Consider the following 19,423-nt stretch of genomic DNA (forward strand, 5'->3'; position numbering starts at 1 on the left):
ACAGCCTTTGCTGTGGTAGGGTTGCCTCCCCGAGTGTGCAGGTTTTAATCGTAGTCTCACAAGTAGTACCTAAAACCTGGAACTTGCATTACTTCTTAAAACTTGCCCAGTGTCCGTGTAGTTCCAGAACCTGTCTCAGTAACTCATCGCTGTGCGTCCACTCAATGGTTTTTTCTGTTTTTCCATTTCATTGTCTCGTGCATATGCAGTATTTAACCTTTTCTTGAAATCTTCTACCTCCCCACTCAGTGCTCAACTGACCTTGATGCTAATCCATTCCACATAAAATAGAATTTTGATGGGAACCAAAAGTATTTGTATTTTCATATCTGAGGGGATCTGTTTCACGCCCAATATCTCGCTTTAGCTGTTAGTATGATTACTCTCCTGGAGGTTCGACCTATTGTTTGGGCTCTGCTCATGGGTCTGTGATAGTTTTTATGATTGAGATACATCGCTAGACTTGGAGTCAGGAGCTAGGATTTTTAATTTGCAGACCGATTTACTGGAGCTGAGGTGATATTGACAGTGAAGTTCACAGTCTCAGTGAGTCTGCACCTTCACTTGTAATTATTGATTATTCTTTATTTCTGCAGCTTATTCATAAATGTAAAATGCAGGAATAACTGTGGTTATACACTAAGTATTTTAATAGAAAAGGTAAAATGTCATCAGTAATGTCAGTATAAGCATAGCTAATTATTGTGTTGATTTGATTTAATTCTTTGTGTTATGGGCCTTTATAATTTCTCTACATTTGTATATTACAAAATGTTGACTTAAAGACTTTGTTTCTTCAGGGTCCGGGTGCTGGCCTTAAAGCTTTTAGCAAGTCACCTTACAAGGGAAGAGGGGGCGGATACCAAGCGCCCTTCAATCGATGCCAGAGTTCTCTCCAGAGTTACTAATTTATTTATTGTGAAAAAGCCTATTGAACTCAAATTGGATGACAGAAGAGAACTGATTATTAAGGTGATCATAACTTTCAAGTTTATTTATTCATAACTGTGTGATTGATATATTTTATGTTACATTTTTCAATTTGTGTTACGTATGGGAGAGGGAGAGAAATGGTGGCTTCACCTGTGGTTTTTCCTGCCTAGTGTGAAGTTGTGTCCTGGCTTTTTCTGGCTCCTGGATACATTTATTTATTGAACAAATATTTCTTGAGTGCCTACTATATGCCAGCCATCGTGTCCCTTTTCATTCAGAATATACGCTGGAAATGCAAATTAATTTGAATGGTATCTTAAATACAACATAAGGCTAATCTAGTGAAAAGAAATTCTCTGATGCCTCTTAAAAACAAACATCACTGACATAAAATTATTCTTTTTCTTCTGTTGGAAATTGCCTGTAATACTAAAAAAGAAAATATGATGATGATAAAAGTTTTCAGCCTCTTCATTACAGGAAAAATAATATAGAAGGCAAGGGCAATTTCATTTAAATGTTACAGTGGTTCTGAGATTTTTTTTGTTAATCTCTTTTCTAAATCTTTGGCTTTTTTCCCCTCTTAAGAGGTGTAGCCTTCATCTCCTTGTCTGCCCAGAACTGCACCCAAATCATCGCGGACTGATATAGGATCAGATAAAGCAAGCTGTCCATTATCTTCATTGCTTCATTCCTGTGTTTTATAGCTTCTGTGATTCCAAGTGTGCAGTCTGACAGTTTTCTTATATTTAGACCAGACCCCGAGGCCTGTGGTAGAGCCACATGCAACACAATGGATTTTTTAAAACAGGGAAACACATTCAATGTTCTAACCTAAGTGTTCGGGGCCGTCTGATGGCCCTGGCAGGAGGATTGGAGAACGTTCCATGGGCCACATACCAGGTCCTGTTGGGGAATTCCTGCATACTGAGTCACTGGTATCACTACTGCACCCTGTGTGTCGCATGGAGGAAGGTGGAGTGGGGTTCTAGAGCTCTCTTTCCTAAGTCCACATGAGGGCTGCAGGTGGCAGTTGGGGGGAGAAAGGAGGGGTGTGCTCTCGGTCCTTTTCTCCCCCCCCTTTCCTGTTGTGTTTTGCCTCCTCAGACTGTCCCGGCAGGAAGTGACAGGGACTACTGTTGGGGGACTTGGTCAGAGTGCTGGGCAGCAAGCCCCAGGGAGCTGTCCGCTTCGGGGTCCCTAAGAGGGGGAAGCGGAGAGGGCCAAGGGAATTCCAGCTGGCGGCTTCGGGGAGCAGCAGAGAAATCCCAAGGCACGTGTCTGGGGTTGCTGTTCTCAGGCTAGCCTGGAACTACCTGTAGTGATGCTGTGTAACTTGGATGGTTAATGGGTCATGAATGGCTTCCTAGCGGAAATGTACGGTAAGAGGAGAGGCTTATTTGACATGATGGATCTTTGTTTTAGATCCTAACTCCCTCTCAACCTAGCACATCATTGTTGCAAATGTAAATATATCAGTTACTTAAATAAGTTGGCCTTCGAGCTTTTGCTTTTATAACTGTAGACTTTTACTGGAGAATTGGAAGTAGATGAAAAAAACTTTTTTTTTTTTTTTCAGTTGGAGACTGTTGAAAAGGTATATGACATCTTTATCTCAGATGATATTGATCTTATTTTGAGAAAGTCAGCCGCAGAACAGTTAGCTGTGATCATGCAAGGTAACATCTTTTAAGGAAAATGCTGCTGAGAATGGAATTTTAGATTGCTGTGTGTAGTAGTACTGGGGGTTGGCAAACTGTGGTTTGTAGGCCAGTCTGGCCTGTGGCCTGTTTTTCTTTTGCAGCCTTCAAGTTAAGGATGGTTTTTACATTTTTAACAAAGAATATGCGACAAAGGCCATATGCGGCCAGCAAAGTCCAACACATTTACTATCTAGTTCCTTAAAGCAAAAGTTTGCTGACCCCTGGTCTAGATTATTGTTGTTTGACCAGTGGAATGTCATTTGATAAAATTATCTTTCTTCTGAAATGTTGATATAATTCTAACAGTAAATTGCTTGTTCCTGTCTCAGTTTACCTAGTATATGATATTTCAGTTTGTTCCATCTTGCTTAGAGAAATCAATCAAATTGTACTTTGTGGGTAGGTAAGATAAAAATAATGCACTGTAACTATATATTTTCTTTAAAAGTTTATTTTTAAAAACAACTAGTAAAAAACAAAACAAAACAAAAACAACTAGTAAAATTTACTCTTAGCTTTGTTTGTAGTGTTATTATTCTTTGAGCTTTTAATTTTTTCCTATATGTGATGTATGTAATTTATCTTTGTTTGAGAGAAGTAATTTTGCATTTACATAAAAATATTTTTTTTAACTTGGAAGGTGGGGTATGATGGATATTCCCATCCTGACATTAGTGGAAACTGGGATGAGAGAGTAATTTGAAAGATCATATTCAACATATTTGTGCTTTTAATAACAATAATAGAGATAACCGAAAATAAGGCTCAATCAAATGTGGAGAGCCTTGGCTAAGAAGATTAAAGAAAGCTTTTAGAGGGTATTCTTTCAGTATTGTTTAACATTTCAGAAATGAAGCTTATGACTTGGGTATGCACTATATTGGAGGGTAGTGGAAACTAACCTTTTTAAAGTGGCAGCTAAAGGTAGTTACAGTGAAAGCTACAAATTAAATATCAACTTTATATTTGTACGTCTTTCTCAATGAGAGTATAGGAGTACAAACTAAGAAAATTTGTCTGCAAGTTGTGAAATACTTGTCACTAATCTATAAGCAACTAGAGTTTTTGGTGCTAGTGATATCTAGTATGTGTGTGTGTGTGTTTGTGTGTGTGTGTGTCTTAGTCTGTTTGGCCTGCTATAATAGAATACCATAGACTGAATGGCTTATAAACAACAGAAATTTATTCTCACAGTTCTAGAGGCTTGAAGTCCAAGATTAAGGTGCCACAGATTCAGTGTCTGGTGAGGGCCTGCTTCTTGGTTCATAGGTGGCTGTCTTCTCCCTGTGTCCTCACATGGAAAAGGGGCAACAAAGCTCTCCACTTTTTATAAGGACATCGATCTCATTCAGGAGGGCTCCACCCTCATGACCTCATCACCTCCCAAAGGCCCCACCTCCACGTACAACCGCACTGGGTATTAGGTTTCAAGCATGTGAGTTCTGCGGGGACAAACATTTAGCCTGCGGCAGCGTACACACACACACACCTGCATGTATATACTTATTAAAAAAAAGAGGTCGGGCTTCCCTGGTGGCGCAGTGGTTGAGAGTCCGCCTGCCGATGCAGGGGACCGGGTTCATGTCCCGTTACGGGAGGATCCTACATGCCGAGGAGCGGCTGGGCCCGTGAGCCATGGCCGCTGAGCCTGCGCGTCTGGAGCCTGTGCTCCGCAACGGGAGAGGCCACAACAGTGAGAGGCCCGCGTACCGCAAAAAAAAAAAAAGAGGTCATATTCTCTAGAAATATGTAGAGTATGTTACAGACCCTTTCTTTTATATTTGCTATTACCAGTTTGAGGTTAAAGATCTTGTATTAATATTGAGAGAAAAATGCAAGTCATATTTACATATTAGCTTGTGGAGAATTCTAAACATTTTGAGATGATGGATTTGGAAAAGAGAAGAAATGTCCATGAAAGAACATAAAATAATTTTCCATGTACAAATAAAAGTGTTCATTTGTATACTTAAAATTCTAGTCCTTTTCAGAATATGAGTTAGTTCATTTAGTTATTCTTCTTAAATAGTTTTTTTTTTTTATATTACAGAAGTAAGATGTGCTTGTTACTTAAAAGTTTTCAAATTGTTCAGATGTGTATAAAGTAAAAAGTTTAAAGTGTCATCCTCTAATTTTCAACACTAGGTGTAATTATTTTTAAAAGTTTGAAAGTTGTGTGGCTGTTCTATTTTTAAAACTATAGAAAATGTTCTTTAACTTTTAGTAACTTTTTTTTTGGTCTACAGATATTAAAATGCATGCTGTGGTGAAAAAATTATGCTTAACTGACAAGATAATTGAGTATTTAAATAAATGTGTGAGCCAGGATGGAGAGGTAAGACATATTTTTACAGATTGGTTTTTTATCATTTGAAATGAATTCAGCTGGATTTGGATGAGTACTTGGAGTTTCAGTCTTGAGTAACATACACTACCTTGTTCATTTTTTTTTAATTTCTAAAAGTGAGGTCTCTAAAGGAAAACCTTAACATTTCTATTAGATGTATAAGCAGAAGTATATATAAAACGTACTTTCAGTGGAAAATCTTAATATGTGCATTTTAGTTTCACACAATTTTGATGAAAAAGCATGACATTTAGAATAAGATGATGTTATAGTATATTTTATCTCACCTTTGAATTGATAAAAATAAATAACTGTGTTTTCCCCTGCTGGCCAGGTAATAGAGTGTCTAGTACAGCCAAGCCTCACGCTCCTGAGGAAGGTTCTCTGTGCTGACCCAGTCCTGCGTGTTTCCCTCTCCCAACAACCTTCTCTCTTGACCCTGCTGTTCAGAGGTAAATAAAATACATTCTGACAGTAATGAGAGCAATCTTCAGCTTTAACTGTTTATTCTTTAACTGTCGGTAACATTTTCTTTCCGCTTTACTAACACAATAACAAAGTTTATTAGTGAATATGCCACTGAAAAAGCCCATCGCAGTGGAAAATGTTTAACACTTTTGTGGGAATTTTCTTAAAATCCTGTTACAGAGTAGATCTTAGGGCTGAGAAGGGCTGAAGCCTCTGATCGCTCTCTGCACCTTGATGTAGCTGTTGTTTGGTGCTCAGATGGTCAGTTGTTACCTGTAGAGAGAGAGAGAGAGCGCTGCAGCTGCTGTTACTGTTGCCTCTTTCCAGTGTCTGTTTCTTCATTCTTGTTTTGTTTGTGCCTTTAGATCTGACACTTTGCTGTTATAACTGATTATGTTCTTAAACTGGCATTCAGAGTGTATAGACTCAACTTGTGGGGAGTGGGAACTAGACCATCCTGAATGACTCTGAGCATTAACTTATTACATTTTCTAAAGTTTGATTTTTTTTTTTAACCTTTTTCAGTTTGGTTGTAATTGAGTAATGTATTTAGGTGGAAAAATTCCATGTTATTTTTTTCTCTTCTTTTCTGACTGTTCTCAATAGAGAGCTTGGTAACATTCTGTGCTATTTTCTTTCCTAGAAATGTAGGCCATTGCTTTTAAATATTCTACAAGAGACATCTTGATCAAATGTCTTAATATTGCCTAACCTTGTCAATTATCAGGCATGTAAGAGATTAATGATATTTATGTTCAAAATATTATGAGTCATTTTATTTTAGCGTTTTCTTCTCTTCTAATGGCTTCTGCTTGCCAAGTGAATAGGACACAGTTTAAGTAGCACTGATAAAGGTTCAAACCAGGTAAAGTTCTAAAGAGAGTCAATGTGTTCGGCTTCATAAATTTTGAATAGTGTGTAAAATTTTATAAGTTTTTTTATAGATTGATGTGGAAGAGTAACAGTTATGGATCTCTAGTTTTCTTTTGTCTTGTTAATAATTGTCTTCCTGTTAACCTCATTTAGTAGAATTTAGTTCCTAGTTTACCTTTTCATTTATAATTTTGATTTAAATTATTCAAGCAATCAATTATGAGCACCTACTAGATTCAAAGGCACTTTCTAAGGCAACATTAATCTGTACCCTTTTAATACTTTTTTGATCTCATTGATGTTTCCAAAAATTACTTAAGTGAGCCTGAAAATGAATTATAATATCTCTCATTAATAAATTTAGGGCAAAGTTAGTTTTTTAACTAGGTACTCAACAAGGAAAATTAATTCCTCAGCAAACATTTATTGAGTGCATACTATGTGCTAGGCCAGTAGTGTCTGTATCCTCCAGACCTACCAGATCAGAAACTCTGTTTTAACAAGCCCTGTAGAGATTTGCATAGATTTGAAAGTTGAGAGCCACTGTTTTAATGATGTCAGTTTATCTGGGTTAACATCGCATTTCTCTGAGAATGGCATCTCTTCTTTCCGAGTTAAGATATTTTAAATTTGAAGTTCATTCTTTCTAGAGATAAAAATATTTTATAAAGTTATGCTTCTTTTTATTTACAGTTTCCTTGATATTTCATGAAGATTGTACCGTCGTGACTGAAGTTGGAGCATTATTTTGTCTTCTGTTATTTGATGAAGTGTCAAGAATGGATATGTGGTGAGCTATAAGAGTTTCAAAAGGTTTATACTCTGAATTGTCTGTCTGAGTTTCTGATGCAGTCTTATAGCAGTGCATGGAAATTTCTGACTTAGGAAGCTTATGCTTTCTATGGTAGATATACATGGTATGATTTTTGGTTTGAGTAGCAGTATTATGCACATTGGCTCAAAAAGTCACCCTGAACTTTTATTGTTGAACATTACTAAGTACAAAATTTGATAATTACTATAATAAGTTTTGTCATTAATACGTTTTTTGGTATATACACTCAATTTTGTGTGTTTTTTCTTTAATATTTAATTTAAAAAAACCTTGAGGAAGATGTTGAGGATGTAATGTCTGATTAACACTGACCCTGAGCAGGATCAGTGGGAGAGAGACACAGAGGCCACCTGCCAGTACAGCGTCTGCATTGTATGGGTCATTTATTATATGGACTTTGTAAAGAAAAGCATAATTTTGTCTTCAAAAGCAAATCTGGGTAGTGGCACCATGTTATAACTATACTAAATGATAGAACCAAATGCAGCTCTTGATTTGAGTTTCAGTCAAGGAAGCGAAGCAAGTTGTGCTTCTTAGACAAAACGATGGTCTGCTCAGTTGTTTCTTTCCTTTTGTGTTTCTTTTGTGAAATAGGTCTGATAATCTTTCCGATAAACCTTCTTCACCATCAGTCTTCAGTTTGCCTGTTTCAGTTTCTAGAAGGTAAAGAATTTATTTCTTTGATTTTCTCAAAGATAGAATACTGTTACAGAAAGGGAAATCAAAATCTATGATTTGTTAAAGTTTTCATCTAGTGTTTCATCACATGACTTGTAATGCTTTAATCTTTCCTTCATGGTGGTGCTTCTGAAAGTTCAGTAAGTGTACATCCCTGTCGCCAAGTTTTTGTTTTGATATTGTTCAAGTCTACACAAAACTTGAAAGAACTATATAGTGAACACTTGCATACCCTTCAGCCTAGATTCAGCAACTGTTAACACATGGGTCTGCTTTTCTGTCTTTCTCTCTCTCTCTCAATACATTTATTTATTTTTACGTAATCTTTTTCCCCAACCCATTTAAATATAAGTTTCAGACATAATTTTACTTCCCTCCCAATTATTCCAGCATGTACCTCCTTAAATTAGGGACATTATCCTACATAACCACTGTACCATGAATGGTCACATATAAGAAAATTAAAAATAATTCAGTAACATGATCCAGTTTCTCCAATTACATCCCAAATATCTTCTATAGATTTTTTTTTTTCAAAAAATGCAGGATCCAGTCAAGGTTATGAATTGCATTTGGTTTTCATGTCTCTAGACTTTTTAAAAAGTAAATTGTTTTCATTGAAGTATAAGATACATAAAGTTTACAAATCCTGAATTTTTCCAGATAAATACACCCACGTAACTAACATGTAGATTAAGGTATAAATTATCACTAGCATGCCAGAAACCACTTTTCCTTCCTTATTACCTTCCGGCGCCCACAGAGATGATTCTATTTTCATTCCTGTTATTATACATTGTTCTTGAACTTTATATTCTTGCATTTGCCTTCTTTTGCTCAACTTGGGTACAGGGTACAGATTATGTTGCCTTAGCAGTATTTGATCAACAAATATTTGTGGAGTATTTTCATTTTTGTGTAGTATTCTGTGTAAGAATATACTGCCGTGTAGTTACCATTCTATCACTGATGGACGTTGGGTTTGTTTTCTCTTTGGGGCTATTATGAATAATGACCGCTAAGCATATTCTTGAACACATATGGATCAGAGGATATTTATATGTTTAGCTTTAGTAGATGCCAACAAGCAGTATTCCAGAGTGGTGTACTGGTTTACATTCCTGCAGCAGTGTAGTGGTCCCAGATGCTGCACACCCTCTCCAGCTCTTGGTATTGACATCACCCACTATCCTTTTATATACGTATATATGTGAATGAATGTTCATAACAGCTTTATGTATAGTACCCAAAAGCATGAAACATCCCAAATGTCCAACAGCAAGGAGAATTGATAAATGAACTGTGCTATACTCACACAGTGAAACACTATACAACATTTAAAAACTACTTTTTACACAACAACATGAGTCTCATAGACATAGGGTTTATGACATAATCATAGACATAATGTGAAAACAGCCACAAAAGAGTATATACTGTATATTCCATTTATTTAAAGTTCACCAACAAAGTTGATCTCTGGTGAGAGAAATCAGAATAGGTAACAATAATATTTACCTCTTGGAGGAGGGCTAGGAGAGTAATTGACAAGAAAAGGGAACAAAGAAACTTTCTGAGGGGATGGAAATGTTCTGTGTTTGATTCTGGGTGGTGGTTACACAAATGAACACATATATAAAAATTCATCAGGCTGTACACTTAAAATCTGTGTATTTTAAGGGTAAGAAAGTTATATCTTAATAAAACTATGATTAATTTAAAAATAACATTTTATAGCTTGCTAGATATTATTACATGTAGTATAATCATTTTCACTGCTGTATAGTACTCTTGTTAGATGATACCACAGATTATTCATTCTCCTGTCATGGGGTATTTGGGTTGATTCTGGGTTTTTGCTCCTGTATACATCCCTGTAAGCATTATTGTATGTATCTCCTGGGATATGTGTCCAATAGTTCCTCTTGGATATATCCTTAGGAATGAAATTCTTTAGTTGCAGACATCACATTCTTTATGGTCTTTAGGTTTGGCTAAATAATAAAACACACACGACAGTAGGTCATCCCTGAAATGTGATTACCTGTGTGGGTGCCGGGGGCTGTCTTGGCATAGGAGGCCCACGTCCCAATAGAAAATGTGATCTCTAGGAAGCATGCCGTGGGCATAACGTCCAGGTCCCCGCAAGGCAGATCATGTATGAGAGCCACAGCACTCAGGGATACTCAGAGCTGTGGCTTCCCACTGTACATTTACACACAGGTGTGGGTTGCTTCCACACTTCCCAGTCCAGATGCAGGGAGTGATTGTCACCATAATCAAAGCGGTTTAGTAAAATTATTGACATTCCATATCTATTTGGTTGTCCTGGGGAAAAGGGTCAGAGAGTTACCTCAAGATCAAGGTTGTCCATACAGAAGAAATGTCAACAGTAATTTCTTTACACATAGTAATGTCATTTAAAAAATTGTCCACATGGTGGATGTGTAGTGGTTTCTCAAACTGGTCCTGATGTAATACCCTTTGCTTTTTATTGTTTTCTTCCTTCTATGTTCTTCAGGTGTAATTTGCAGTTCATTTTATAACTTATTAAAAGCTTGACCATTGATTGACAGCCTTAACTCTTTTCATTTAGTGCAAGCCCTTTCAAGGAGGCTCTTGTGTCCTTTTGACATGGCTTCACAAGCCTTTTAGTACATTCTTGCTTTCTGGCATGAAGAGATGTCCACGGTTCACCTTTGATTTCCCTATTTCAGACCTAGCATTAGCCATCTCTCTAAGGAGCCCTGGTTACTTCTAAGGAAAATTCCAATTTTTAAAATTTATTATCTTTTAAAAAATTATTCAGCTTCATTTATATACAGAACTCTACCTTAGCCTCTTTTTTTTGAGATGCATGAAATGAAAAAGCACACGAAATTTCCCCTTAAAAATCCTACCCAATTGTGTTTCTCTAATATTAGTTACAAATACATGACTTAGGGGTTTGGGATATGTTTTATAAGCAAAGTCATTCTTTAGCATTTGAGATGCTAGGCATTGCAGTCCTGCTAAACACTATTAAATTAACATTAACTAGTTTAAGAGATACTGCTATTGAATCTTTTCTTAGATCTAAAAATATTTCTGGGTTCTCTTGGTGACACACAGTGACTGAGTTTATTGATGGTACAACTGTGTTCTCAAGTGAAAATAGTAAGTTGTGATTCTGTCACTTAATGACCCCTGTGAACATAAGCAATTCATTTAGCGTCTTTAAGACTCATTTTGATCATCTGTAAAATGGATTTCATGGTGCCATGCCATGTGACTGTCAATGAAAGGTAGATAACGTACAGTGTGTAGCATAAAGTAGACATTTGTGTTTCAGCTGAACACCTTGTGTGTGTGGTTCACTGTAGCCATGGGCCTCGACTTCAAGGGGCGTCAGTCATCTCTGCAAACAACCCTAATACAACACAGAGTATGGTAAGTCCTCAGGAAAGTTTAATTAGGTGTTTTTGAAAGTTTAGAGGATGGCAAAAGAATAAAGCCTGGTAACTGTTCAAAACTGGGACCACGTGAGAGATCTTTGTATTGCTGTAGAATGAGAGGCGTGGAACTAGCCCTCATTTGTGGCTCATTCTTTTGAGTAGCACTTAAGAATTTAAAAGTATGTAATTATTTTTATACATTTTCTTTAGGTACCATCTACCAGTACATGTACTTGGCCACCATGCTGTGAGTCCTTACTCCATAGTTTTGCCGTTATCTGCTGATTGTTTGGCCTTGAAGCCGGTCTCAGATATGCTGAGAATAGCTTGGAACCTATCATGGTATCATGGGAGTGATAATCTGTTGAAGCAAATGAACTCTGAAACTAAAATCCAAGAGTAAGCTGTTACATGTAGTAGAAAAGCATTCACATCTACCTAATTATGACTAATTAGCTAGGCCTTATTTTTCCTTTAGGTCAAGTAGCTTTCTTACTTTTTATTGTCTGACCCTGCTTTCTCACTGAAGATTATAATTTTTACTTTGTTTTAAAGATTACATGTCGTTCATTACTTTTTAAAAACTATCACACAAAGAAATTTAAATTAAAAAGCATTGTGCTCTGCTGTTTTGGAGATTATATAAAGTTTGGTTAGTTAACAGATGTAATTCACTAGGAAAAGTGCTCTGGGTTAGGGTAGAAGCTTAGTAAATACATATGTGAATTTCGTTATCGTCACTGGGGTGATGACGATGATGATGACTTTTAAATACCTCAGTATTCTAATCTGTCAGTACTTTCTCATTTGAATGCAAAGTATATTTCTGTAAGCAGGAAAATGTCAATATAAACATCCTCATGCTAGTGTGAAACCCTAATATTGACAGATACACATCAGATTTTCTTTTGGCTGTGAGTCACCCTTAAAAGGAAACAAAACAGAATTTGGGGGAGACAGTTTATAATAAAAATAATTGTGAGCTTTTATTTAATAGCTTTATATTGCTCTTTCTTTTTTTCTTTTTGTTTAGATTTTTAGATACATTGAAGTTATCCACTGAGGACACCCTTACTCTGAAGATGACACACACAGCAAGTGGACTGAAGGACTGTCTCCGCTCCATTGTTCAGGCTGCCGCCCACAGGGAAGTGAGGGCTGCTCTCACGAGGATGAGTTTTTATCTTCTGAACGACAGATTGTCTTTCAAGGGTGGCACTGGCCCATGTGGGATTACCTTGAAGTCCTTGTCTTGGCACACCACACTAAATAGGTCAGTGTCAGCTCAAGCCTGCTGGTTTCAGAGGCCTGGATGGAATTATATTTGGGTTCATCTCCACATGTTTGAAGTTAGGAGCATGTGTTCTTATTGTTGGTATCATGAGAGAAATGCTTTTTAGAAAGAAAAATTTAAGGATTTTTATTATCTGTAATACAGGTCTAATAATAGCAAAAGAGAAAATTTTCACATAATTACTGCATTTTGGAATTATTAATAAATTGTTATAATTTTTACAAATATTATAATTATTATATTTTTATATCCTAACATAGCAAATCTTATTTTTTATCTCACAGAAGTAAATGATTAGGATAAGACATGGGTAAACAAACTGAATGTTTATTCCTATCCATATTATATCAATAAATGAGCTGAGACATCAGGGAACTGATTAAAGGCTTGGTAACTCTGGCTCTTTTGTTTTGCTTTCGTTCTGTTCTTAAGTAAATTATCTCATTTTTCTTTTTCCTCTGAATTTCATGAAGTTGATAGCCATGTGGAGGTCCTTTAGTAGTTTTTGGCAAGGCCCTGGCTTGTAAATTTAACACGTTTAACTGGTAGCAGATGGCTGCATTTGAAACAAGACTGATAAGCAGCCGTTGCCAGCAGTTTTACATTTTAGTCTTCATGTGACTTTAGTATAAAATGTATAACTCTATTAAACGGAAAGTGTGCCATTTTCAAAATGCAAGGTTATTTGAGTTTCTAAAATGTGGGCTCTTATTTAGTGTAGCTCTCACAATTCGGATATCTAGTTCACTTTTTTCAGTGGTGTGCTATAGCCAGCTAGGACTACCTTGTAAGAGAGGTGATGGTTAAGTTATCTGGATTTTTGCAAGTTAGTTGTTAAACACAACCACTCTTAAAATTGAACTTTGTAAACTTACAATTAAATAAATTATATTAAAAATAAAGATAATGGTTATGCAGAGTCACGGCTTCCTAATTATTTTACAACATTTTACTGTTATCTGTGCTTTCGATGTTATTTATATGGATTCTGTCTGTGCTGTGGAAATGCTGTATAATGGTGTGCTGCAGTGCCTGTCTCCACAGCTGTGTGGTAGATTGGAGGATTGCAGTCAGCCATGGCGGGGTATTTACACTATGGAAATTGGCAAACACAGCAAATGAGCACCCCGCTTCTCAGCCAGTTGTTAAATACTTATCCGCACGCCACTTACTTTAAAGAACTAGAAACCATGATTACTGTCTTCTTTATTATAGATTTTTACAAGTACTTCCTGCTTGCACTGAAGATGAGAAACTGCTAATAGATATCATACATTTTCTAAATAAGTTATTGAAGGAACAAAGAAAAAATGTATCCGTAGAACTTCTAAACTGGCTTCTCGAATTACTTCTTAGACATGTAAGTGTTGTTAAGGAATTTGAATTTTAGGTTTGACAAATGATATATTTGTAAAAATCATTAATACTGTATATGAAAATATGGAAAAGTATAATTTTTACATAGCCCGTGTTTAGCCAAGTAGTCCTTATGTTGTAATAGATGGCTTTTAGCAATATGCCTTCCTGATGTGATTGTTACTAGGTTTAAGTTAAAAGTCCGTAGCCTAAATGGGACCTTCAGTCTTGGCGTTTAACGAAACCTGTTCTATATGTGAGCTTTCAGCAGCAGCTGTATTAAGTGAGGATCTTGGAGTGGGGGAGTTCAAGTAGGGATGTGAAGGGGTAGTGAGGTGAGGTTGGAAGGACTCAGTCAGACTGTGCTCAGGCTTCATGTAGTGTTTACCTGTGTTTGCCCCTCACTACTCTCTACTTTTTGTAGCTGACTGTGTTCTGAGAAACTTGCCAAGAACCCAGGAAGCTAGCTTGTTTTTTTATCGTTGGCCTGTATTTTTTTTTTTTTTTTTTTTTTTTTTTTGCAAATACTATATGGATTTACTTAATCTGGTAAAGATAAACCTTCGCACAAACAATCACAAAAAAAAACACATCAAAATTAGAAAAAAGGGCCTAAACTGAAAAAGAAGATAATAGACCTTATAAAACAAATATATTTCATTATACGTTAATACATTTGCAAAGCTCATTTAAAGATGTGATTTTCTATAAAAATGCAAGGCGCTAATATAATTTAAGTTAGAAATTCTAATTGAGAATACTTTTAAAAGTATTTAGAGATTTAAAAAATATGTATATGAATGTTTATATGTGTATAAAGCTTGTTTAGATGTTTATTATTTTCTACCTTATTGTGGATTGGTGAAAACAGGGACTGTTTTCGTTCACCGTTGCATACCCAGCGTCTACCATAGTGCCTTGCACATAGTGAGCTCTCAATAAACATTTATTAACTCACTAGTAAACATATCACTTTAAGGAAGCTATGTAGTTAATTACAAGAAACACACATAACCTTAATTTTGTAACATGTTAAAATACAACAAGGGCCTCCCTGGTGGCGCAGTGGTTGAGAGTCCGCCTGCCGATGCGGGGGATACGGGTTCGTGCCCCGGTCCGGGAGGGTCCCGCATGCCGCGGAGCGGCTGGGCCCGTGAGCCATGGCCGCTGAGCTTGCGCGTCCGGCAACGGGAGAGGCCGCGACAGTGAGAGGCCCACATATCGCAAAAAAAAAAAAATAAATTCCTAGAACTGTAATTGCTGAGTCAGTTAAGTTGCAAAGATACATGTGTATATGTGTTTGTATTGAGTTTTGTTTTGTTTTTTTTTAAATAGGTAACTCTTATTTTGAATGATACGATGATTTTCATGATTGGGGCTTTTTTGTTTTCCGTGAATTGTCCCTTGATGCCCTTGCTAGTTTTGCCCCACAATTGGGTTTTTAGTTTTCTCTCGCACGTGTGTGCTCAAACACGCTGTCTCTCTCTCTTGCGCGCTCTCTCTCTCTCTCTCTCTCTTTCGTTTTTGGTAACAGAGGAGCCCTTCATAAATTAGAGAGATTAGCCCTTTATCTGTGATATGAGTTGCAAATGTTTTTTTCTTGTTATTAGTCTTCTGACCTTACTGTATTTTGGACTTACTTTCCTATTTTATCTACCCCTTTCATCCCCTAGCTTTTGTTAGTTATGTTGTTTCTACTTTTCATCTTTTATAGTACTTAAATTGTGTTCCATAATCAATCATAATTTCCACATTTAGGTATAGTGCTACAGGTATGTGTGTGTGTGTGTGTGTGTGTGAAAAACCTGACTTGTAACCACCTCGACCGTTACCACTCTAGGCCGAGCCATCACCGCCCTTCTCCCAGGTTATTGTTAGGTCTTCCAGCCTCCACCCATGCTGCCTGTGGTTCTCAAGACAGCTGCCACAGGGATCTTAAACTTAAGTCACATCATGTCCCTGTTCTCAAAATCCTCCACCAGCTTCCTCTCATTCAGATTAAGCTCCATAGGCTACAAGGCTCTATTTGAGCTTGACTCTGAGTATCTTTCTGACCTTCCCTCCTACCACTGTACTCCACTCCTTCTTTTCCAGCCACATTGGCCTCTGGTTGTTTTTCAAACACCGCACTCATAGCTCCCTTTGCATTTCTTTTTCTCTCTGGCTGGAATGCTCTTCCCCTAGATATCTATACAGCTGACTACTGCACTTGAGTCAGTGCTCTGTTCAGATGTTAGTCATCCTTATCATCATAATGTAGCATTTCTCCGTGCCTGACTCTCTGTGCCTTCTTAATCCTATTTTACGTTTCTTCATTGTACTTACCGCTCCCACTTGCAGAATATCTTTGTTCATTTTCTTTCTACCCCACCCCACCCCACTAGAATGTGGGCAGTGGGAGGACAGGTTATATTGTTTGTTTCATTCACTGCCATGTTATTTTTGTGTAGTCATAGTTTTTTTTTATAGTTTCTAAATTATGTGTCTTCTTGGAAAGATCTTCTGTTTTCCAGAGTTTTGAGAAAACACTCTCATGTTTTCTTTTATGATACTTAAGGTTTTATTTTTGTTTACGTCTTTATTCATCTGGAATTTCTTATGATGTAGATTATTTTTTTAATGGTTAGCAATTTTCTCATGTCATGTCTACCCGTGATTTGAATTGGCACCATTTTTTAAAACCATAAGCTGATTTCCTATATATGCATGACTCTTTGTTTGAACGTTGTATTATGTTCCTTTGATAATGCCTGTATTTTTCTGAAGAACTACATTTTTAAATTATCATAGCAAATTTTTCCTTAATAAAATTTATTTTTTATATTTTTCTCTGGCTATTTCACTTCTATTTTCATTTTGTGAAACTTATGACAGAACATTTGTCCGGTAAGAGGGCATTTATATGTGAATTTTATTGGTTTCTGTATGTATGGCAAGAAATACCTTAAGCATAGTTAAAAAGACATGATAAACTGAGAAAATTATTTATAACACAAATGAGAGACAACATACTAATTTCCTTAAATTATAATTTTTGAGTCCTTATTAAGATGATTGCACTTCCAGGGTACATAGATTTATTGTTCAGTAAAGTTTGCTCTTCTGTTACTTTCCCAAGGATGATTTCAAAGTACTGTATTTACTTCTATTTTCTCTTATCTTTTAATTATTAAAAAAATTAAGGAAGCATTCAGAGGCAGTTTTTTTCTGGATATTTTTAATAAAGTGAACAGGAAAACCTATTGTCATAGTTCTTTCAGCTTTTAGCCCTGCTTAAATATTTTATAGATTAGACATTAAAATATTATTAAAATAATGTCCATGAAGCTTTTTCTCTGAATGAGTTTTTTGATAAATTGATTTTTGGTCTATAAATTTTTTATAATTTCATAATCTTTTTACTCATTTTAAAAAAAGAATAACCTCTAAACCAGTCTCCTTCTTCAGTTAAGATTCTAGCTGTGGGCCTTGTACACTGGGAGCTGTGGTTGCTTTGGTTTGTGAAAATAGCAGATATATGGTGGGCTTTAGTTTTAGAATCTTTTCTTGAAAATCTGTGCAACAGTTGAATGTTTGCATATGACTGTAAATAGTATATAACAGTAGAAAAATTAAAATATACGTACCTAAACTGTGTAACTATAACTAGTTAAAACTTTACGTTTAAACGATTATGAATTTTGTAGTATGTCATGAATGCTGATACATATTGCATAATTTATTCATAGTTTTGAAATTAAAATGAAATTTCTACAGGATGATTGTACTGTAATTTTAATGCAGTTTTAGGAAAGGATTTTTGGTATAATTAGTTTGTTTGACTTTGCATGGTATCAAAACTGTCTTTGGAGAGCTTTTACCTTGTCTCATATATTATCATCACTAGTGTTATAAATAATGGTAATACTTTGAAGGGTGAGTAAAGTGGATTTAAGCATCCACTATCAGGAGAGTTTACTCTCTAAATATCATGCTGCAAGGATTAAATTATTAAGCGTATGTAACAACCAATGTTCAAAATAAAAGAAGCATGAAAATAGAAAGTCAAAAAGTGACTTTTAAAAAGTTTATCATCTGAAATGGGTAAAATAAGTGAGAAATGGCTTAAGAAGGTCAGTAAAATAGCATTTCCAAAGGAATTGTTTTGAATGTATGGACATAACATATGAAGATGCGCAAAAGTGATGGTGGCAAAAAGAAAATTAGACAGAAAAGAAATGAATACCTGATCAAGCAGAAGAATGCCTAAAAGATATATAAAGAAAAATCAGCTAACTTACCGAGGGAAGATACAGAAACTTTCTCTTGTGAAAGTTTTGTCTACATGTTTTATCAAAACTTTCATTTATTACAAGCATTTTATGTACTTAAGGAATTTTTTCTACTACTAATTTATATTTTAATGTATTGATATTTTGTTAGTATATAAAATAACTGAGAAGTGCTGAATTTGAATGCATTTCTTTTCGGAATGAGTTTTTGATAGAAATTTATCAAAGTGGGGCCATACTTTTTCGGGGGGGACCATTCAGAACTACACAGCACGTGTCTGTCTGTTGTCAGACTTCCACTGGCTCATGTGCACTCAAGAGTTCACAGAGGGCATTGTCCATCCTACTGTTGTAGGTTGCTGATGGATGGAAAATTGGATATGATGAGTGGTAGCTCTGCGGGTAAAGAAAATGAACCTTCATTGCAGAAACTGTTGCCTTTTTGGAGGTCAGCACTGATGAAATAATGGCCCACGTAGTTGGTTTAAAATTAGGATTGAATACTAATGTCTAAAGACAAAACCTTCAGATATGATTAAGTACTTGAGATCAATAAGCATCAATAGAGACATCTATTTCCTCTTGTACTTGAGGAATGGAAATAAATCCCATATTTTAGAAGCGGTGTTGCTGAGGTTCACTGAATCTTAATGTTAACATGTCAATCCAAGATATGTTATAAAGGGAAAAAGGTCTCAGCAATTTACCTGCAAAAGTAAGTTATTAATAGGATGAGATTCTTTGGAAGGGTCTTAGTTTTAGGTATATATTTACATACTGCTTCAATATATTAATATGTCAGTAGCTTCTACTTAATTTTTATATGTATATCAGAATTAATAATTGCTGATGGTAAAATTACATTTTACCAAGATGGGGTTTGCATTAAAAACAGCTCGCTCGTTTAGTCAGTATTTACAGGATTTAGAGGGAGTGTGGGTGTAAGCCTTTGGTTATTTGGGGCTAAGAATACTATAGAATATATATTTATTTTTATGATTTTATTAGATGTGTGTCTAGTTATTTTATTCATGTATGAAACTTAGAAATTGTAGTTATGTTTTATGTAATTTTACTTGAACCAAATGAGACACTTCTTGTTCAAGATGAAAGGAAAAGCTGAAAAAAAATGCTGCTTAGGTGTGAAGCATAGTAAAGTAAGTTAAAGGTAAAGTATCTCTCCTCAGTATTTTCCAAAAGCTCTCAATTAGATTATTTTTAATTCTTTGTA

General features: G+C 35.8%; 1 protein-coding gene across 1 annotated transcript in view; it reads left to right on the forward strand.

The window, feature by feature from the left end:
- Positions 1–19,423, forward strand: part of RTTN (rotatin) — a 139,059-nt gene that overhangs the window by 42,815 nt on the left and 76,821 nt on the right. Inside the window, 9 exon segments of the mRNA XM_007460864.1 lie at positions 801–972; positions 2,513–2,612; positions 4,883–4,971; positions 5,318–5,435; positions 7,018–7,114; positions 7,754–7,822; positions 11,482–11,670; positions 12,305–12,544; positions 13,781–13,925. Of these exon segments, the coding sequence (XP_007460926.1) occupies positions 801–972; positions 2,513–2,612; positions 4,883–4,971; positions 5,318–5,435; positions 7,018–7,114; positions 7,754–7,822; positions 11,482–11,670; positions 12,305–12,544; positions 13,781–13,925 (1,219 nt within the window).

Source organism: Lipotes vexillifer, unplaced genomic scaffold (genome assembly GCF_000442215.2).
Source record: "Lipotes vexillifer unplaced genomic scaffold, Lipotes_vexillifer_v1.1 scaffold564, whole genome shotgun sequence".
NCBI lineage: Eukaryota > Metazoa > Chordata > Mammalia > Artiodactyla > Lipotidae > Lipotes > Lipotes vexillifer.